Raw genomic sequence first — 24138 nt, 5'->3', positions numbered from 1 at the left:
CCCTCTCAGTCCTCCATTGGATTAGAAGTCTATCAAACACAGAGGAGGAGTAATAGTCATCTTTGCAACCTCAGAGCCTAGCAGTGATGAACAGTTATTGTTCAGTCATTAAGTCAAGGACAACTCTTATGCGACTTCATGGACTGTAGCATGCCAGGCTTCTCTGTCCTCCACCATCTCCTGGAGTTTGCTCAAATTTATGTCTACCTAATGATGGATTAGAGGAGCTCAATAAAAGCTGAATGAACCAAATCTGCACAATAGCTATCCTGTTCAGACAGCCTGAAACCAAGACTACAAGCTATATTTTGAATATGCTGAACACACCTGTCACCTTAACCAAGCTAGGTGCCCTGCATAATTAAATCTAGAAACAGATCCCATATTTCATTATCTTACAATCGAATAAATTGCAAAAATGGGTTTCCATATGGTACTCAAATAACTGAGTAATTCAGTTTATTCAGAGAGACAACACATCAGTTCAGTCACAGGTCACTGTCTAACTGGGATGGACAGGCAGAAACCTTAGCTATGGAGCATATTTGAGATGACCTTTAGAGCAACATGTTAATCCAGACATACCATTAGGTGCCTTGCTGAGATACTAGCTCGCTGAGTACTCATGGAAATTTAATTGAGTAACTAGTGCTAGGCTTCTGAGTCTGTTTGCAAGGAGCACTCAGTTGCTATATTGCCGTGAGGCTATGGATGACAATATTGCTGAAACAAAGGAAATATACAAACAAGCTTCTTCACTTCTAGGTTGTTGTTGTTTAGTCACTAAGCCATGTCTGACTCTTTTGCCACCCCATGAACTGTAGCCCACCAGGCTCCTCTTGTCCATAGAATTTCCCTGGCAAGAATACTGGAGTGGTTTGTCATTTCCTTTTCTAAGGGATCTCCTCAACCCAGTATTGAACCTGGGTCTCCTGCATTGGCAGGCAGATTCTTTACCACCAAGCCAGAGCCACTTCTAGGTAATAATGACCAAATTCCATTTACAAAGTGACCTCAACAACCTGAGTGAAAACAGAGCTGTGTGTGAACCATTTTGGTGTAGGTCTTCCAAGTTTTAAGGTAATAGTCAAGTTTAAGGCATGTTTTCATTGGGCAAGTATGGAGAATGGGGTTTCAAGAATTATAGTTTGGGCTGAGAAGGCAGTTTAGGATAATGGGTTTTATTAAATAGGAGTGAGATAGGAAGTTGATCAGGCACCTCAGGTGACTTGGGGAGTTTCCTCACACCTGTCTACTATCCACAGGTTAGCAGACTGGTCTGGTTCATAGGGATTTGTAGTGATATTCCATGGATGGAGGAGCCTGGTAGGCTGCAGTCCATGGGGTCGCCAAGAGTCGGATACAGACTGAGCGACTTCACTTTCACTTTTCACTTTCATACATTGGAGAAGGAAATGGCAACCCACTCCAGCGTTCTTGCCTGGAGAACCCCAGGGACAGGGAAGCCAGGTGGGCTGCCGTCTATGGGGTCGCACAGAGTCGGACACGACTGAAGTGACTTAGCAGCAGCAGCATGAAATGAAAAAGTTACTAATGACAATATGGATCGATTTTATACATGTTAATTGACAATGATATAAGACAAATCTTCTTGTGACTAAATTTGTTTCCACTGTTGGAAATTGACCATAATTTATGTTTCTAAAAACTGACCCATATATATTTGTATCAGCTTTTTTAATGCAACAAGGCAATTACTGCTCTTTTTAAAAAGGGAGACTTCAGCTACTTCCTTACACCAAGGGGCTGATACAATTTTTCTCAAAGAAATACATTATTGTTAAGATAGGTTTATAGGTGAACAGATTTATCTAGGTCAGAGAGGAAGAGCAAAGGGGAGTTAATCTGCTCTATGTAACGAGTAAGAAGGGGTGAAAGGGGAAAGTGAAGAGTTGGTATCTTAGAAAAAGCACTGAGCTAAAAGGATTATCTGTTAACAATCTTTTCCTCTCTGTGACACCTGCCTCCCACACTGTGTGCAGTCATGAAGAACTGTAAGCTCTGTACTGAAAAAGTTAGTGAAATATTTCTACCATAAAATGCAGAGTGAATAATTTTTGACTCAAAATACTTTTTTGATGAAAGCTAACTGGTTTTTGATTCTAGTAACTGTAGTCATGATCTAGCCAGCAAAATACTGTATCCATAAGAGCACTAAGTCAATTCTCAGTTGCTTGTAGACACTCGTGCTACCCTGTAAAGCTCAGGCTGTTTTTTTCCTACTGGTAGGTATATATTCACAAAAGAGCTGCCTTCTGACACTCAAATACATAACTTCTGAAAATATTTAAGGATAAACTAAATATAAATGAAGTGGATCTTCATTTGATGTGGAATATATTTTAAAATCAGACATATATGACTGCTGGATGAACTGTTATTTCTGTCTGCAACACTTTCTGTATTATTGATACAGATTATCAAGAATAGGCTGAGTTATCAATTCAGTGTTGGTAACTAAATTTACTTTCGTATTCCTAAATGTTCAAAGTGCTTTATCCAAGTGTCCTCATTTGGAGAGAGGTTAGTGGGAAGCATCCCGTTTACATAAGCCCTCCTAAATGGGAAGATAGAACTTTCTCACATAAATGAGTATTTTTAACTAACCTGAGATAAAAATGGTATATCAAATGTTCCCTTGCAGAAGAGGTTGTGTACAGGAACTTTCATTTGCCAAAATCCCACATAAATTCAAAGCTAGGATTATAGGCAACCACTGTGTTTGCCATCCTTAAAGCCATTCCTCATGTTTAGGAATAAATGAATGTTATGACGTGGTTTTTGATTATAGGGTCTGATATAAATTTAGGAAGATAGAAACTGCTGTATATCTAGAGTCAACCTGAATAGCACTGTGTGAACAATCTATAAAGACTGCTGAATGAAGTAGTGAATTAATGAATTCAACAGTGTCAGTGTTTTATTTGCTAATCTGTTTATTTAGGTTCTCTGTGTGATACTTAATTGTATCATTGGAAACAAGGTATGATCAAATGCCGTCTTTGGAAAATAACAACACAAAACCAAACAAGTGAATCATTAGCTATTCTTGATAGTTATTTGAGAAAACCTATAAGCAGCAACATTGGCAGTGGCTCTAGAAATGCAAATTAATCAAATATGACAGTGTCACAAATATTTCAACCTTTATTTAAACATCACAGAAGGGAAAGAGACATTTAAGGGACAAAAAGGAGGTAAATAGAAATATTTTCTATTTTTAGTCTCCTCAAAACAATTCCTATCAGTTGTATTTGCTATATGTTATATAAAAATAATTTATATATGAACAACAAAGATATACTTTCTCAAGAGGAAGAAGAAACAGATATTTATTTCCACTGGAAATCCTAAATTGAAAGTTTGAAGGACTTTCCTAATACTGTGTTAATTAATTGACTATGACCATAAGCCAGGTCAAGAATTTCATAATGAAGATGAAATATACCATCAGCCTTCAAACACATGAACTATTGGTTTTTAAAAATTTAGGTGGGAGGAAAATAACTTACCTGACACAAGAATAATGAGAATCTTAGCATTGGTAGCTAAGAGACTATGGAAGAATTTCAGGGTAGCTGGGATGTCTTTAACATAATACAGCATCTAGAAATGAAGGAAAAGAGAAATGAGGCACTTTTCTATGTCAATGTCTTTGTTGCTCAGACTAGATACTCACTAGAAGATTTGATTTTCAAGGTGAGTGGGTTTTTACTCAATAAAACATGTAAGAAATTTAGAAGTTAAAGATGTATACGAGATAGAATAATAATGAAAGAACATATTTGGGGATAGGGGAAACTATGGTATTTACTCAACAAGAATCAAATATTTTAAAATTTTCTCTTTCTGGCTTCAGTAACAGACATTTATAGCTTTAGACAGTCTCTACTCCACATGCGGGCATTGATTCTGTGCTTTCTCTATATTTTGTGAATTGTAGTTCTTCTGGGAGAAAATGGTGCTGGCACCATAAAAACATTCCATTTCATGGAACGTTGCTTCAAAATTAAGCCCTTTGCACTAGCTTTACCATATGCTCACCAACGCTTTTTTTTAAATCACAGAAAATGCGACAAGCTTTGATGTTGACAGATTCTCTAGGAAAATGGATTGGAAAAAGCCTAAGGTTGCAGCATCATCACAAGGGGATAGGTGTAAGTCCACTCATTTTAAATAACTCTGAACGATCTCTGGTGAACTGCAGGGAGAGGTCTTTCCACCTAACACAGATAGAGCCTGGAATTACACATGGGCAATGGAAATTGTCCCCTGAGGACTTATAGCCCTGGAATCTACCTCACCTAGACACTTACGTTTTATGTCTCATCTTCTACTCTTTTAGACAAGAATTCAATATTGTATTCAATTTTTTTTATGGGCTTCCCAGGTGGCGCAGTGGTAAAGAATCCACCTGCCAATGCAGGAAATGCAAGAGACATGGGTTCAAGCCCTGGGTTGGGAAGATACCCTGGAGTAGGAAATGACAACCCTCTACAGTATTTTTGCCTGGAAAATTCCATGGACAGAGGAGCATGGCAGGCTCTATGGGATCACAAAGAGCTGAGCATGACTAAGCATGTACACATGGATAATAGAATTTATTGCGTAAAGCAAAAATAACCTGAGCTATGCCTCCCTCACATGAATGAATGAAATACAAGGGACCTGCACATGGCCTGTGCAGTCTCAGAGGCCATATTTAGTATCATGTCACTCCATGCTGTTCACCACAGGGACCATATAGACTGGCACCCAGATGCAGCTAGTCCACAAGATTGCTAATAATCCTTGACATGACCTAGCTCAGAAAGAGGAGGCCGATCATAGCAGATGCTCTGAAATTTGATCTAATAGACACAGATTCTCTGCAGTTGACTATGAATATTAAGTTGAAAGATACTGTGAAAATGTTAGGACTGTAAGGAGTAATGAAGGGACAGAGACATACAACAGAAAAATGCAGAGTCGACAGAGAGGAAGACAGTAGTAGTGCCGAGGAAGCGGAGATAAGAAAGAAAACACATGTGGAGGTTTTGAGAGAAACTGGAGGATGATCTCTGAAGCTGCAACATTTTATAACAAGTGAGGAATGGGATTCAGAGCATTTGTGAAGGGATTGGCTTTTGATAAAGGGAGGCGTTTTTTTTTTAAGGTTTTTTTTCTTTTTTTTTGGAGTATAGTTGCTTTACAGTGTTGTGTTAGTTTCTACTGTACAGCAAAATCAATCAGACATACATATATGCCCTCCCTTTCAGATTTCCTTCCTATTCAGGTCACCACGGTGTGTTAAGCAGAGTTCCCTGTGCTATGCAGTAGGTTTTCATTGGTTAGCTTTTATACATGGTATCAGTAGTGTATATGTGTCAATCCCAATCTCCCAATTCATCCCACCCACCCCTTTTTCCCTTGGTGTCCATATATTTGTTCTCAACACCTCCATCTCTATAGTGCTGCTATGAACACTGGGATGCATGTATCTTTTTGAATTATGGTTTTCTCTGGGTATATGCACAGTAGTGTGCTGGCTGAGTCATATGGTAGTTCTGGGCTTCCCTGGTAGCTCAGTTGGTAAAGAATTCACATGCAATGCAGGAAATCCCAGTTTGATTCTGGGGTCAGGAAGATCCCCTAGAGAAGAGATAGGCTACCCATCCCAGTATTCTCAGGCTTCCCTGGCAGCTCAGATGGTAAAGAATCCACCTGTAATGTGGGAGACCTGAGTTCAGTCCCTGGGTTGGGAAGATCCCCTGCAGGAGGGCATGGCAACCTACCCCAGTATTCTTGCCTGGAGAACACTGGAGTGGGTTGAGTATTCTCAACCCACATGGGGAGAATACATGGAATATTCTCCCCATGGACAGAGGAGCCTAGCTGGCTACAGTCTACAGGGCCGCAAAGAGTCGGATGTGACTGGGCGACTAAGCACAGCATGATAGTCCTATTTTTCGCTGTTTTGAGGAACCTCCATACTGTTCTCCATAGTGGCTACATTACTTTACATTCCCACTGACAGTACAACAGGATTCCTGGGATTCTTTTGTAATAAGAAGAAAGAAAGCAATGGTAGGTACAGGTGCATCTCTATAAATGTGGTGGGTAAAAGATGATTTTCTACCTGATCATTTCTCTTTTCACTATAGAGTAGGAAGGGAGGTCATCAATTGGAAACCAGTGGCAAAGAAGGGATTACAGGAGTTGTAAGGAGAGAGAAGAAGGTGTGAAACAGTTATACAGTTGAGCCTTGGACAAGGCAGGGATTAGAGTACCAACTTTCTGTGTAGTCAGAAATTCACATATAACATATGCGTTTTCTCTGTTTCTGGAGTGCCACATCCAGTCATGCAGCATTTAGTGCTGAAAAACTCCAGGGAATTCCCTGGAGGTCCAGTAGTTTGGACTCGGTGCTTCCATTACAGGGAGCATGGGTTCAATCCCTGGTTGGGCAACTAAGCTCTCACAAGCCCTGTGATGTGGTCAAAAAAACAAAAAAAAAATCAAAAGAAAAAATTAGCATACAAATGAACCCACATAATTCAAATCTGTGTTGTGCAAGGGCCAACGATATGAGAAGTAGAAAATTAAGTCTAGCAGAGAAATGTCTTAGGTTTGCTAGGTAATGTTAAAAGCACTCCCTTATAGTTAAAAGATTTTATCTGCTAAGAAAGCAAAGATGTAGAATTGCCTAGATATGCCAACCCTGAAGTCATATCTTCCTGTAATTTTCAGAAGTATAGTCCTTTTGGCTTAACCTCTAAAATATACAAACAGTTCATACAACTCAAAAACAGAAAACACAACCCAATCAATAACTGGGCAGAATATTTTAACAGATATTTCTCCAAAGAAGACATACAGATGACCATTAGGTACATGGAAAGATGCTCAGCATCACTAATTATTAGAGAAGTGCAAATCAAAACTACAATGAGTTACCACTTCACACTAGTCAAAATGACCATCATTAAAAATTCTACAAAAAACAAGTATGGAGAGGGTGTGGAGAAAAGGGATCCCCCTACACTGTTGAAACAACCACTATGGAAAATATTGAGGTTCCTCAGAAAACTAAAAATAGAGTTACCATATGATCCAACAGTCCCATTCCTGGGAATATACCTGGACAAAACTATAATTCAAAAAGATACATGCACCCCTACATTCACAGGAGCACTGTTTACAACAGCCAAAACATGGAAATAACCTAAATGTCTATCAACAGACAAACGGGTAAGGAAGATGTGGTGCATATATACAATGGAATGCTGCTCAGCCATAGAACAGAATGAAATAACGCTATTTGCAGCAACATGGGTGGACCAGGGGAGTATCATCCGAACTGAAGTAGGTCAGAAAGAGAAAGACAAATACCCTATAATATCACTGACATGTGGAATCTAAAATATGGCACAAATAAACCTATCTACAAAACAGAAACAGACTCATAGACACAGACACCAGACTTGTGGTTGCCAAGGGAGACGTGGGGAGGGACAGGGGTGGACTGGGAGCTTGGGGTTGGTAGATACAGGCTATTATTAATACATTTAGAACTGATAATCAACAAGGTCCAAACATATAGCACAGAACTACATTCAATATCCTGTGATAAACCACAATGGAAAAGAATATAAAAATAAGAATGTCTATAGGTATATAAATGAGTCACTTTGCTATACAGCAGAGATTGGCACAGCACTGTAAATCAATTATATTTCAATTTTTAAAAAGTCTACAAAAAAGTTTATTCCTTTGGGATGACTGTACTTGTAGACTGTAGAAAGCAAAAGGCATCTTGTTCATCATGGTTTTTCTAAAATATGTACATCTTCTAGTGGTAGTCAACACCCAAAGCCTATACACCTATATGCTATTCAGATACATCAGTGACCTCTGGAAATATGTCCCCATATCATCTACTGAAGAGGCACTCCCTTTACAAGAAATACACTGTTAATGCTGGACCACGGAAATACATTCTGGCAGAAAGACTGATGTCAGTAATACTTTGTTGACCTGAGGAATCATCCAGCCTGCCCCTTTGTCGCATACACACTAGCCAGGTCATGAACAGAAGGCAAAAGCAAGAGGATTCAGAAAAACTCTGGGATGTTGGTCCATTCTCAGTTTGGACAGGTAATGTTCACTTATAAAATCAGAAATCAGATTTTCATTTTTCTTTTAAAAGTTAGAATATTAAGTACTCGGAAATATTTCTGAAGAATCTTCTTTTCTGAGAGTATATAATAATAAATATTTCTTACCTGAATCATATGAATAAAGTCCCACCTCTGAAGTTCTTTTTTCTCCATCATTCTATTTTGATATTCAGATGATGTCTCCTTGTGCCAAGCAAACTTTATGTTCTCAAGGTTTGATGTCTTGGCTACAAGCTCTAAAATATGGAGAAAAGGTGGCTCACCATCAATTTTAATTGCAAATTTGGAACCCATTTCCATTTAGAATTTTAATGCAATCAACATTATATACACAACAGATATAAAGCACATTTTTCTTTTTCATGCAGCTCCAGAAGACCAGAGAGTTCATCCTAGTTTTTCCTCTAGCATTAAATGAAATTGGAGATAACTAAAAAGCCAATAAGAAATAATTACGAGAATACTGATCAGACACAGTCAATATTATTGTTTAGTTGCTAAGTCACATCCGACTCTTTTGCGATACCATGGACTGTAGCCCACCAGGCTCCTCTGTCCATGGGATTTCCCAGGCAAGAATACTGGAGCAGGTTGCCATTCCCTTCTCCAGAGGATCTTCCTGACCCAGGGACTGAACCTGCTTCTCCTGCACTGCAGGAGGATTCTTTACCACTGAGTCACCAGGGAAGCTGTGTATAAGCACATTATCTCAAGTGTTAAGGGGAAATCAACTGGTGGATTTTATCAATGCAGAATTGACATAAAACAGGTGATATGATTCTATAACTCAGGAATCAATAAACTGTGGCATAGACCATATCTGACTTTCTACCTATTATTAAATAAACCGCAAGCTAAAAATATACACTACTCTTCTTCCCGACTTCAGGCTCCTGTCCTTCATATTTTGTGCCATTAAACTGTTAAATGGTTGAACAAAATCAAAAGAAGGATAATACTTCATGGTAGGTAAAAATGATATAAAATTCAAATTTAATGTTTGGCAAGAATACACATAAGAACTGTACAAAAAAGATCTTCACGACCCAGATAATCATGATGGTGTGATCACTAATCTAGAGCCAGACATCCTGGAATGTGAAATCAGGCAGGCCTTGGAACGCATCGCTATGAACAAAGCTAGTGGAGGTGATGGAATTCCAGTTGAGCTGTTTCACATCCTGAAAGATGATGCTGTGAAAGTGCTGCACTGAATATGCCAGCAAATTTGGAAAACTCAGCAGTGGCCACAGGACTGGAAAAGGTCAGTTTTCATTCCAATTCCAAAGAAAGGCAATGCCAAAGAATGCTCAAACTACCGCACAACTGCACTCATCTCACAAGCTAGTAAAGTAATGCACAAAATTCTCCAAGCCAGGCTTCAGCAATACGTGAACCGTGAACTTCCTGATGTTCAAGCTGGTTAAACCTGTGGGACACTATAAAAGCAGTGCTAAGAGGAAAGTTCATAGCAATACAGGCATACCTCAAGAAACAAGAAAAAAGTCAAATAAATAACCTAAGTCTACAACTAAAGCAACTAGAAAAGGAAGAATTGGAGAACCCCAGAGTTAGTAGAAGGAAAGAAATCTTAAAACTTAGGGCAGAAATAAATGCAAAAGAAACAAAAGAGACCATAGCAAAAATCAACAAAGCCAAAAGCTGGTTCTTTGAAAGGATAAATAAAATTGACAAACCATTAGCCAGACTCATCAAGAAGCAAAGAGAGAAAAATCAAATCAATAAAATTAGAAATGAAAATGGAGAGATCACAACAGACAACACAGAAATACAAAGGATCATAAGAGACTACTATCAGCAGTTGTATGCCAATAAAATGGACAACGTGGAAGAAATGGACAAATTCTTAGAAAAGTACAATTTTCCAAAACTGAACCAGGAAGAAATAGAAAATCTTAACAGACCCATCACAAGCATGGAAATTGAAACTGTAATCAGAAATCTTCCAGCAAACAAAAGCCCAGGTCCAGACGGCTTCACAGCTGAATTCTACTAAAAATTTCGAGAAGAGCTAACACCTATCCTCCTCAAACTCTTCCAGAAAATTGCAGAGGAAGGTAAACTTCCAACCTCATTCTATGAGGCCACCATCACCCTAATACCAAAACCTGACAAAGATGTCACAAAAAAAGAAAACTACAGGCCAATATCACTGATGAACATAGATGCAAAAATCCTCAACAAAATTCTAGCAATCAGAATCCAACAACACATTAAAAAGATCATACACCATGACCAAGTGGGCTTTATCCCAGGGATGCAAGGATTCTTCAATATCCGCAAATCAATCAATGTAATTCACCACATTAACAAACTGAAAAATAAAAACCATATGATTATCTCAATAGATGCAGAGAAGGCCTTTGACAAAATTCAACATCCATTTATGATAAAAACTCTCCAGAAAGCAGGAATAGAAGGAACATACCTCAACATAATAAAAGCTATCTATGACAAACCCACAGCAAACATTATCCTCAATGGTGAAAAATTGAAAGCATTTCCCCTAAAGTCAGGAACAAGACAAGGGTGTCCACTTTCACCACTACTATTCAACATAGTTCTGGAAGTTTTGGCCACAGCAATCAGAGCAGAAAAAGAAATAAAAGGAATCCAAATTGGAAAAGAAGAAGTAAAACTCTCACTGTTTGCAGATGACATGATCCTCTACATGGAAAACCCTAAAGACTCCACCAGAAAATTACTAGAGCTCATCAATGAATATAGTAAAGTTGCAGGATATAAAATCAACACACAGAAATCCCTTGCATTCCTATACACGAATAATGAGAAAGTAGAAAAAGAAATTAAGGAAACAATTCCATTCACCATTGCAACGAAAAGAATAAAATACTTAGGAATATATCTACCTAAAGAAACTAAAGACCTATATATAGAAAACTATAAAACACTGATGAAAGAAATCAAAGAGGACACTAATAGATGGAGAAATATACCATGTTCATGGACTGGAAGAATCAATATAGTGAAAATGAGTATACTACCCAAAGCAATTTACAAATTCAATGCAATCCTTATCAAGCTACCAGCAACATTTTTCACAGAACTAGAACAAATAATTTCAAGATTTGTATGGAAATACAAAAAACCTCGAATAGCCAAAGCAATCTTGAGAAAGAAGAATGGAACTGGAGGAATCAACTTGCCTGACTTCAGGCTCTACTACAAAGCCACAGTCATCAAGACAGTATGGTACTGGCACAAAGACAGACATATAGATCAATGGAACAAAATAGAAAGCCCAGAGATAAATCCACACACATATGGACACCTTATCTTTGACAAAGAAGGCAAGAATATACAATGGAGTAAAGACAATCTCTTTAACAAGTGGTGCTGGGAAAACTGGTCAACCACTTGTAAAAGAATGAAACTAGATCACTTTCTAACACCCCACACAAAAATAAACTCAAAATGGATTAAAGATCTAAATGTAAGACCAGAAACTATAAAACTCCTAGAGGAAGAACATAGGCAAAACACTCTCAGACATAAATCACAGCAGGATCCTCTTTGATCCACCTCCCAGAATTCTGGAAATAAAAGCAAAAATAAACAAATGGGATCTAATTAAAATTAAAAGCTTCTGCACAACAAAGGAAAATATAAGCAAGGTGAAAAGACAGCCTTCTGAATGGGAGAAAATAATAGCAAATGAAGCAACTGACAAAAAACTAATCTCAAAAATATACAAGCAACTTCTGCAGCTCAATTCCAGAAAAATAAACGACCCAATCAAAAAATGGGCCAAAGAACTAAATAGACATTTCTCCAAAGAAGACATACGGATGGCTAACAAACACATGAAAAGATGCTCAACATCACTCATTATTAGAGAAATGCAAATCAAAACCACAATGAGGTACCACTTCACACCAGTCAGAATGGCTGCGATCCAAAAATCTGCAAGCAATAAATGCTGGAGAGGGTGTGGAGAAAAGGGAACCCTCCTACACTGTTGGTGGGAATGCAAACTAGTACAGCCACTATGGAGAACAGTGTGGAGATTCCTTAAAAAATTGCAAATAGAACTACCTTATGACCCAGCAATCCCACTGCTGGGCATACACACCGAGGAAACCAGAATTGAAAGAGACACATGTACCCCAATGTTCATCGCAGCACTGTTTATAATAGCTAGGACATGGAAACAACCTAGATGTCCATCAGCAGATGAATGGATAAGAAAGCGGTGGTACATATACACAATGGAGTATTACTCAGCTGTTAAAAAGAATTCATTTGAATCAGTTCTGATGAGATGGATGAAACTGGAGCCAATTATACAGAGTGAAGTAAGCCAGAAAGAAAAACACCAATACAGTATACTAACACATATATATGGAATTTAGGAAGATGGCAATGACGACCCTGTATGCAAGACAGGGAAAGAGACACAGATGTGTATAATGGACTTTTGGACTCAGAGGGAGAGGGAGAGGGAGAGGGTGGGATGATTTGGGAGAATGACATTCTAACATGTATACTATCATGTAAGAATTGAATCGCCAGTCTATGTCTGATGCAGGATACAGCATGCTTGGAGCTGGTGCATGGGGATGACCCAGAGAGATGTTATGGGGAGGGAGGTGGGAGGGGGGTTCATGTTTGGGAACGCATGTAAGAATTAAAGATTTTAAAATTTAAAAAAAATAAAAAATAAAAAATGAATAAAATTAAAAAAAAAAAAACACTCTCAGACATAAATCACAGCAGGATCCTCTATGACCCACCTCCCAGAATTCTGGAAATAAAAGCAAAAATAAACAAATGGGATCTAATTAAAATTAAAAGCTTCTGCACAACAAAGGAAAATATAAGCAAGGTGAAAAGACAGCCTTCTGAATGGGAGAAAATAATAGCAAATGAAGCAATGACAAACGAAAAAATAATAGCAAATGAAGCAACTGACAAACAACTAATCTCAAAAATATACAAGCAACTTATGCAGCTCAATTCCAGAAAAATAAACGACCCAATCAAAAAATGGGCCAAAGAACTAAATAGACATTTCTCCAAAGAAGACATACGGATGGCTAACAAACACATGAAAAGATGCTCAACATCACTCATTATTAGAGAAATGCAAATCAAAACCACAATGAGGTACCACTTCACACCAGTCAGAATGGCTGCGATCCAAAAATCTACAAGCAATAAATGCTGGAGAGGGAGTGGAGAAAAGGGAACCCTCCTACACTGTTGGTGGGAATGCAAACTAGTACAGCCACTATGGAGAACAGTGTGGAGATTCCTTAAAAAATTGCAAATAGAACTACCTTATGACCCAGCAATCCCACTTCTGGGCATACACACTGAGGAAACCAGAATTGAAAGAGACACATGTACCCCAATGTTCATCGCAGCACTGTTTATAATAGCCAGGACATGGAAACAACCTAGATGTCCATCAGCAGATGAATGGATAAGAAAGCGGTGGTACATATACACAATGGAGTATTACTCAGCCGTTAAAAAGAATTCATTTGAATCAGTTCTGATGAGATGGATGAAACTGGAGCCGATTATACAGAGTGAAGTAAGCCAGAAAGAAAAACACCAATACAGTATACTAACACATATATATGGAATTTAGGAAGATGGCAATGACGACCCTGTATGCAAGACAGGAAAAAAGACACAGATGTGTATAACGGACTTTTGGACTCAGAGGGAGAGGGAGAGGGTGGGATGATTTGGGAGAATGGCATTCTAACGTATACTATCATGTAAGAATTGAATCGCCAGTCTATGTCTGACGCAGGATACAGCATGCTTGGGGCTGGTGCATGGGGATGACCCAGAGAGATGTTATGGGGAGGGAGGTGGGAGGGGGATTCATGTTTGGGAATGCATGTAAGAATTAAAGATTTTAAAATTAAAAAAATAAAAAACTAAAAAAAAAAAATAAAAAAATAAAATGTAAATGAAATTAAAAAAAAAAAAGGCAGAGGAACCAGAGATCAAATTGCCAACATCCGCTGGATCATGGAAAAAGCAAGAGAGTTCCAGAGAAACATCTATTTCTGCTTTATTGACTATGCCAAAGCCTTTGACTGTGTGGATCACAAGAAATTGTGGAAAATTCTGAGGGAGATGGAAATACCAAACCACCTGACCTGCCTCTTGAGAAATATGTATGCAGGTCAGTAAGCAACAGTTAGAACTGGACATGGAACAACAGACTGGTTCCAAATAGGAAAAGGAGTATGACAAGGCTGTATATTGTCACCCTGCTTATTTAACTTATATGCAGAGTATATCATGAGAAACGCTGGGCTGGAAGAAACACAAGCTGGAATCAGAATTGCCGGGAGAAATATCAATAACCTCAGATATGCAGATGACACCACTCTTATGGCAGAAAGTGAAGAGGAACTAAAAAGCTTCTTGATGAAAGTGAAAGTGGAGAGTGAAAAAGTTGGACTAAAGCTCAACATTCAGAAAATAAAGATCATGGCATCCAGTTCCATCACTTCATGGGAAATAGTTGGGGAAAGAGTGGAAACAGTGTCAGACTTTATTTTTGGGGCTCCAAAATCACTTCAGATGGTGACTGCAGCCATGAAATTAAAGGACACTTACTCCTTGGAAGAAAAGTTATGACCAACCTAGATAGCATATTCAAAAGCAGAGACATTACTTTGCCGACTAAGGTCCGTCTAGTCAAGGCTATGGTTTTTCCTGTGGTCACGTATGGATGTGAGAGTTGGACTGTGAAGAAGGCGGAGCACTGAAGAATTGATGCATTTGAACTGTGGTGTTGGAGAAGACTCTTGAGAGTCCCTTGGATTGCAAGGAGATCCAACCAGTCCATTCTGAAGGAGATCAGCCCTGGGATTTCTTTGGAAGGAATGATGCTGAAGCTGAAACTCCAATACTTTGGCCACCTCATGAGAAGAGATGACTCATTGGAAAAGACTCTGATGCTGGGAGGGATTGGGGGCAGGAGGAGAAGGGGATGACAGAGGATGAGATGGCTGGATGGCATCATGGACTCGATGGACGTGAGTCTGAGTGAACTCCGGGAGATGGTGATGTACATGGAGGCCTGGCGTGCTGTGATTCAAGGGGTTGCAGAGTCAGACACGACTGAGCAACTGGACTGAACTGAACTGAAGTAAAATTTGATTGTGACATGGCTACACTTGTTAGTGTATGGATTGTCTCTGGCTGCCTTTGGTGTTCAGTGGCAGAGCTAATTAGTTGTGACAGGGATCATGTGGATTAGATGGTTAGATAGCATCACCAACTCAGTGGACATGAATTTGAGCAAACTCTGGGAGACAGTATAGGACAGAGGAGCCTGGTGTGCTGCAGTCCATGGGATCACAGAGTCAGAAATGACTTAGCGACTAAACAGGTGGCCTAAGTCTAAAATACTTACTATTTGGCACTTTTCAGAGAAAAGTTTGCTGATTCTTGCTGTTACCAATTATGCATAAGCTTTTAGGGTAAGGTGTCTGTTTAAATACCTCTGAATGAATTAATGACTGTCTATAAAATAAACATCAAAAACAATGGTTGATGACCAGGGGATGGATGGCGAGACAGTTAAAAAAAAAGAAAAGGATTCTATTTACTATTTGTATTCTGAGGTGTTTAAGTCATGCCTGCCAAGAAGGTAACTAGGTTCTTCTCTCAATAAGCTTACAAAGAATGTACCACAGTAATTATGTTGTTAGTGACTGAAGGGATACATGTGGGATGACAAGCCTTTCAGAATAGGATTTGATATACAGCACCATAAGCAACTGAGTGCGCACACACACACACCTTTGTACTTGGTGATTTGTTCAGCACTTGGTTCAACAACTTCATTGATGATATGAACTCCTGGGTACTGAGCTTGCACTTTGGAGAGAATTTGAAGATCAATTTCACCTAGAAGAAAAGCATATAGAACAGTTCACCTTGGCCCAGAAAGAAAAGAATAGAATAGAATGGAAAAGAATATTTTCAACTACTTTACTATCTCTAGGAAAGTCCAGCATAAATAAAGTAGAATACTCAGCTGTTGCTCTGACACAGTGTTTATGATGAAGAACAACTAGGTTAAAAATGTGTTTTGAGGAGGGTTATGATTGCCATAATAGGAAAAGGAGTATGTCAAGGATGTATATTGTCACCCTGCTTATTTAACTTCTATGCAGAGTACATCATGAGAAACGCTCGACTGGAAGAAACACAAGCTGGAATCAAGATTGCCAGGAGAAATATCAATAACCTCAGATATGCAGATGACACCACCATTATGACAGAAAGTGAAGAGGAACTCAAAAGCCTCTTGATGAAAGTGAAAGTGGAGAGTGAAAAAGTTGGCCTAAAGCTCAACATTCAGAAAAAGAAGATCATGGCATCTGGTCGCATCACTTCATGGGAAATAGATGGGGAAAGAGTGGAAACAGTGTCAGACTTTATTTTTTGGGCTCCAGAATCTGCAGATGGTGACTGCAGCCATGAAATTAAAAGATGCTTACTCCTTGGAAGAAAAGTTATGACCAACCTAGATAGCATATTCAAAAGCAGAGACATTACTTTGCCGACTAAGGTCTGTCTAGTCAAGGCTATGGTTTGTCCAGTAGTCATGTATGGATGTGAGAGTTGGACTGCGAAGAAGGCTGAGCACCGAAGAATTGATGCTTTTGAACTGTGGTGTTGGAGAAGACTCTTGTGAGTCCATTGGACTACAAGGAGATCCAACCAGTCCATTCTGAAGGAGATCAGCCCTGGGATTACTTTGGAGGGAATGATGCTAAAGCTGAAACTCCAGTACCTTGGCCACCTCATGTGAAGAGTTGACTCATTGGAAAAGACTCTGATGCTGGGAGGGATTGGGGGCAGGAGGGAAAGGGGATGACAGAGGATGAGATGGCTGGATGGCATCATGGACTCGATGGACATGAGTCTGAGTGAACTCTGGGAGTTGGTGATGGACATGGAGGCCTGGGTTGCTGCGATTCATGGGGTCGCAAAGAGTTGGACACGACTGAGCGACTGAACTGAACTGATGATTGCCATTCATTCATTCATTTATATTTTTGTTGTTGTTCAGTCACTCAGTCATGTCCAACTCTTGGTGAACCCATGGTCGGCAGCACACCAGGCTCCCTGTCCTTCACAACCTCCTGGAGCTTGATCAAACTCATATTCATTGAGTCGGTATTGCCATCCAACCATCTCATCCTCTGTTGTCCCCTTCTCCTCCTGCCTTCAATCTTTCCCAGCATCAGGGTCTTTTCTAATGAGTCAGGGCAAAGTATTGGAGTTTCACCTTCAGCATTAGTCCTTCCAGAGAATATTCAGGACTGATTTCCTTTAGGATGGACTGGTTGGATCTCCTTGTAGTACAAGGGACTCTCAAGATCGTTCTCCCGCACTGCAATTCAAAAGCATCAATTCTTCAGCACTCAGCTTTCTTTGTGATGCAACTCTCACATCCATACATGACTACTGGAGAAAAAACCAAACAAACGTAGTTTTGAATATATGGACCTTTTCTGGCAAAGTAATGTCTCTGTTTCTTAGTATGCCTTCTAGGTTGGTCATAGGTTTCCTTCCAAGGAGCAAGTGTCTTTTAATTTCATGGCTGCAGTAACCATCTGCAGTGATTTTGGAGCCTGAGAAAATAAAGTCTGTCACTGTTTCATTGTTTCTCCATCTATTTGCCATGAAGTAATGGGACCAGATGTCATGATCTTAATTTTCTTAATCTTTTGAATGTCTCGTTTTAAGCCAGCTTTTTCACTCTTCTCTTTCACTTTCATCAAGAGGCTCTTTAGTTCCTCTTCATTTCTGCCATTAGGGTTGTGTCATCTGCATATCTGAGGTGCTTAATATTTCTCTTCACAATCTTTATTCCAGCTTGTGCTTCATCCAGTCCTGCATTTCACATGATGTATTCTGCATATAAGTTAAATAAGCAGGGTGACAATATACAGCCTTGATGTACTCCTTTTCCTATTTGGAACCAGTCTGTTGTTTCATGTCCAGTTCCAACTGTTGCTTCCTGACCTGCATATAGGTTTCTCAAGAGGCAGGTCAGGTGGTCTGGTATTCCCATATCTTTAAGAATTTTCTACAGTTTGTTGTGATCCACACAGTCGAAGGCTTTAGTGTAGTCATTGAAACAGAAGTGGTAAACTATATTTAATACCTTTTATTGTATTACACAATTGCACTCATCTCACACACTAGTAAAGTAATGCTCAAAATTCTCCAAGCCAGGCTTCAGCAATACGTGAACCCTGAACTTCCAGATACTCAAGCTGGTTTTAGAAAAGGCAGAGGAACCAGAGATCAAATTGCCAACATCCAATGGATCATCGAAAAAGCAAGAGAGTTCCAGAAAAAACATCTATTTCTGCTTTATTGACTATGCCAAAGCCTTTGACTGATGCTTTTGAACTGTGGTATTGGAGAAGACTCTTGAGAGCCCTTGGACTTCAAGGAGATCCAACCAGTCCATCCTAAAGGAGATCAGTCCTAGGTGTTCATTGGAAGGACTGATGCTGAAGCTGAAACTCTAATACTTTGGCCACCTGATGCCAAGAGCTGACTTATTTGAAAAGACCCTGATGCTGGGAACATTTGAGGGCAGGAGGAGACGGGGACGATAGTGGATGAGATGGTTGGATGGCATCACTGACTTAATGGACATGGGTTTGGGTGGATGCTGGGAGTTGGTGATGGACCGAGAGGCCTGGCAAGCTACGGTTCATGGGGTCCCAATGAGTCAGACACATACTGAGCGACTGAACAAACTGACTGACTTACAGTAAAATCTAAGATGCTATTGATTATAGGATAAAAATAACGCTTCTTTTATATCACTAAGTCATAAAATAAAAACAACTCTGTCAATTATAATTGTAAGATTTCACCAACTGGAAGATATATACCAATCTGTGATATTAAAATATGAAAAAATATGCTGTAGAATTGATAAATTAGGCTAGATCAGAATTATATAAAATATATTAGGTATGAAAGAAGTATAAAAATTGTATGAGACATGTGCCCTCAAAAACATCATGTTCTCATAGAAAAGACAGACATGGAAAGACAGACATGGAAACCCTGGCTTGGGTTGGGCCATGGAGGGAAGAAGGAAGGAAATGGTGATGGAGAGGTTAAGATAAGAGGCCAGAGAGATGGAAAGCTGCATGGCAGACCACTCTTGAGCTCTGTGTTACAGGGTAAGTGGAAGTTAGTATGGGGACTTTGGGGAAATGGGGATTGCAGGCAGAGGACAAGAAGTGAAGTTGTATATGTGGGACTGCTGGCAATTTAGTGTTTTAGAATGTGTAGGTAAGGCAGGGCCTCCAGGAAAAAGGTGATTCCAGAGAAGTAAATGGAAAGGAGGTTATAGCAAAATAGATATTTATTCATTCACTCATGTACCAGTGATTCATTGATTATTTTACAGTGTGCCAGGCACTACACTAGGCAAATGATAAGAGGAGCAAATAAATACCTGCCCTGAGGAAACTTTAGCCTGTAGGTGATAATGTGAGAGAGACTCTGGTAAATTGGATAGACTTGAATTCCACCCCTGTCTGATCCACTGACTTGATATCACGACCTTCAGCCATTTGCTTTCTCTCTCCAAACTGTATTTTCCTAATCGGAAAAACAGCAATAATGATAGTACATAATTTATTGGGTGTGAGGATTAAATGAGACAATGTGCATAAAGCACACTGCAAAAGAGAGTTGGCACCTAATAAATGTTAGCTGTTCATTATTTTTATTGTTATCATTGAGTCTTTCTCTTTAAAAATCTCTCTTCTTTCCCTATTACTAATGCCTCCAAATTAAGTTTTGCACTTTTATTCTCTTAGTTATGATGTTGACCTTCACTAAAATATTTATGTGCTGGCAAGACTAGCATATGAAAATGACACTAGTCTTTAACATTTTGGCATAAATGGCATTAACAGAACCTTTCCAAGGTTAGATATGGCAGGTGAAAAAGAGGCATAGGTCATAAGACTGAGCAGGCTGGAAGAAGGAGATGAGGAAGGTAAATCAGGAACAAAAGATGCCTGACTAGGAAAAGAGAGTTGTCTAATGGTATAATGAATGTCCCAGGTACTGGTGATGGGAGTAGGTGGGGATTAGGGTAGGGAGGAAGTAGGGGAAGGATGCTAAAGTGGAGAATGAAGAAATCTATGTGACAGTTTTCTCCAAAGCTGGCCTGATCAACTTGAAACCTTTTAATTCTTCCTTAAGTTCCACTGCCAGAGGTTTCAATTATATGTCCCTCTTCAAATATAGGCATGATGTGTTTAAAATATGGCCCATATGAAAGCAAGATATAATCACAAAAAATATCTTACTGTAAAATTAAGTAAAACAAGCAAAGGCTTGATTCCAATGAGTTTATTAAAGGGTATCAAGGACTCAAATGCTAGTCTGAGCAAGTGAGCAACTTTGATCATCAATCACTGAAAAGCATGTGAAGGGTTAACAGACTATAGTACCATGAAAATGAAAGTGAAAATCACTCAGCTGTATCTGACTCTTTGTGACCGCATGGACTATACAGTCCATGGAATTCTCCAGGCCAAAATACTGGAGTGGGTAGCCTTTCCTTTCTCCAGGGGATCTTCCCAACCCAGGAACTGAACCCAGGTCTCCCTCATTGCAGGCAGATTTTTACCAGCTGAGCCACAGGGGAAGCCCAAGAATACTGGAGTGGGTAGCCTATCCCTTCTCCAGCAGATCTTCCCAACAGGGATCAAACCGGGGTCTCCTGCATTGCAGGCGGATTATTTTACCAACTGAGTTATCAGGGAAGTACCATAAGCCAGCAGTAAGAGATTCAAACAATGGGGGAAAAAAGGAAGAAGATCATTTGTTCTTTTTCAACTGAATCCTTCTGAGTAGGGGCCATAATAATATGAATGTGTTCCAATATTAGATATTAATCACCCTATATATGCTTTTAAAGAGCACACAACATGCTGGACTTGCCTGGTGGTCCAGTGGTTACAAATATGTCTTCCAATGCAGGGGACATGGGTTTGATCCCTGGTTCAAGAACTAAGATTCCACATGTCCTGGGGCGGCTGAGCCCTCATGCTATAACTACTGAAACCTATGCACTCTGGAGCCCAAGTTCTGCAACAAGAAGAAGCCACCACAATGAAAAGTCCATGCACCACAACTAGAGAGAAGCCTCCACACAATGCAGGTAGAGAAAGCCTGTGTACCACAATGAAGACCCAGTGCAGCAAAAATAAATGAATTAATTTTTAAGAAAGAGCACACAAGCCAAATTATCATGCTGAAAGAATAGGGGAAGGTAACTGGAAGTGACTCAATCAAATAATTCAGAAATTCTCAGCAAATTCAGGGGTAAACAGAAGAAATGTAGAAGCCAGCAGCCTGCTGCTTTCATTGTGTATAACAAAGCCTTCTGGGAATCTTAACTTTCAGGTCCAGAAAACCACATTTAAGGGGGATAAAGCAATACTTTATTCATTTTGTTGTTGATGAAAAGTAAAATAATGAACATTTCATTGTTCATTTTATGGTCAATCTCTGTTCTAATATGATCTCTTATTACTTAATGATGATTCTCACAATTGTAGACTACTTATTGCTGACATCCTAAGCTTTTAGGCCAATAGCTGTTTCAGTTAGTTAGATAAAACCTTGCTGTATGTTTCTAGTTTTGGAACAAAATCTGCAAAGCTTTCCATGACAAATAGAAAATTATAGTGATTAAACAACTTTATTCCCATATTCAATCTTCCTGTGTTTCCTTTTTCTTTCTCCCTCACCCTTACTTCATTTTGTGTCTTCCAAAGCAAATCAATGATTTTGGAGTCTTGGCATTTTATGTTGATGTAACTGATTTTCTCAGTTTATCAATAAGCAAAGCTTGAGCAAAGTTAGGAAATCCTAACATGTGTTGGCATGAATCAGAAATTATTTCCTATTAGCTTGGTTTGTGGGTTTTTTTTTTTTTTCTCTTCTGTTCACTCCTGTGTTACTTTCTATCAAACAGAACATGCTGACTTTTTTATTTGGAAAGTTAAATGAAAACTAAAATTTTTAAATTGCCTTCTTGCAAACCTCTTTCCTTTGCATTACCCTGTCCATCAAATCAGCCACAACTTTAGAATGACTTCCCATGTCTCCTTTCTGACCTACGTTGAGTGTTTCACTTAATTTTACAGGCAGATATTTCTGTGATTATATCTTGCTTTCATATGGGCCATATTTTAAACACATCATGCCTATATTTGAAGAAGCATATATAATTGAAACCTCTGATAGTGGAACTTAAAGAAAAAGTTCAAAAATACTGAGGCAGAAATTGTTAGACAGTATAGGACTTTGAGACCTCAGTTCCCTTTTTTTAATTTCAATTTTTGTCTTCTCAAGTAAGCATCTCACTTCTTTAACCTAAAGCTAAACTCTTTGTTCCCTTTTCTAGGCATTCAGAAGAATGCTTCCCTGGTCTGGAGGGTCATAATATATTCAGACCCAGGACAAGACAATCATTAACTGCTGTTCAGTTTATCAAGGAAAAAGAACTCCAGGTGGGCCACTAACTCATGAACATTAATCTGGTCCCTGAATGATGGTCTGGAGTCTTGAGAACGGGTCAAGGGATGGCAACACGATGTCTGGGGAAACTGAGAAACTGGGAACCAAAAGAAAGCCACAAAAAGGACAAACTAGATACTGCGACATTTAAACTGACTGGTCAGAAATTACATGCATCTGGCCCCGAACCAACCAAATACAAACAGATGAATTCTAATAAAGACATACACTACCGTTATCTGCACCTTTTGGGGTGCTTCACCCCATCTCAGTGTCTGTGCTCAGAGTTTTGCCTCTCTATCCTTTAGAATTAACTTTGCCTGTATGTTTACAAATTTTTAGAATTCATTCTTCAGCTCCAGGTCCATGAACAGAACTTGGTTTCCCATTTCAATAGGGAAAGGGTGGAGTCCAGACAACTTTTCATTTCCTGAATTTCAAGGATATACTTAATAAGATAGCAGAGGAATGTTGCCTTTTCGCTTAAAATCCAAGGTCATTGGATTAAAAAGGGGAAAAAAAAGGAAAAGTTAGAGGCTATAAAGAGACAAAATTGGACTCAAATTTAGTATTCAATGGAAATATGCAAATTTGTTAATATCTCTGCCCTTTACATATCTCTAAATTAGGGATAATATGGTCTATGCTGCAGGTCATTGTAAATGTTAAAGGCATTATATGGATATAATTTACCACAGTTCATGATATATAGTAAGTTGAAGCTACCATATATTAATTCAACAAATACTTTTAAGCACCTACTAAATGCTACGTTCTAATCACTGGAGATACAGCAATGAATAAAATAGACCAAAACATTCAACCTTTACGGATGGTGATAAGTCCTAAAACCAAGGGGAAAAAGAGCCAGGGGAAGCCATGATGTGAGCGTTCATGATTTTCAATTGTGTGGTCATGTAAGCTTCCTGGGAAAGGTGATATATAAGAGAAGTCTCAAGGAGGCTGGGAAAGAAGGAAATGAAGATGTGCCTTTATAAATGGGCAGCTCCATAATAAAAAGACAGTTTGAAAGAGCACTCATCAGGTATTTATGATGGCTTGTCTTTCTGACTGAGCTACATTAAATGAAACACAAAGCCCAGCTGGAGAACCCTGAGGCTATGCCCCAAATAAAAACATCCTCCAGGTCAAGAAAATGGAGGATTAAAGGCTAGTCACAGTATCTCCAGCCATTTGATTTCCATCTACTCTAGCTTCATTTCTCACATCAAAATATATATGAGTTCTTTAGATAATCAGCAGGAAAAAATTTATTCTATTACATGTTGCATTAAGATTATGATCTTCCTTGTTCCCTCTACCAGAATATCAGGCACACACACACACAAAATTG

At 39.0% G+C, this 24138-nt stretch overlaps 1 protein-coding gene across 1 annotated transcript in view; it reads right to left on the bottom strand.

Moving 5' to 3' along the window:
• Positions 1–24138, bottom strand: part of HNMT (histamine N-methyltransferase) — a 47154-nt gene that overhangs the window by 5665 nt on the left and 17351 nt on the right. Inside the window, exons 3-5 of the mRNA XM_005676183.3 lie at positions 15999–16106; positions 8286–8416; positions 3534–3627 (exon numbers count right to left, since the gene is read on the bottom strand). Of these exons, the coding sequence (XP_005676240.1) occupies positions 3534–3627; positions 8286–8416; positions 15999–16106 (333 nt within the window). The remainder of the gene's footprint in view (positions 1–3533; positions 3628–8285; positions 8417–15998; positions 16107–24138) is intronic.

This window comes from Capra hircus, chromosome 2 (assembly GCF_001704415.2).
Source record: "Capra hircus breed San Clemente chromosome 2, ASM170441v1, whole genome shotgun sequence".
Classification (NCBI taxonomy): domain Eukaryota; kingdom Metazoa; phylum Chordata; class Mammalia; order Artiodactyla; family Bovidae; genus Capra; species Capra hircus.
This window is presented reverse-complemented; position numbering and strand designations above follow the sequence as displayed.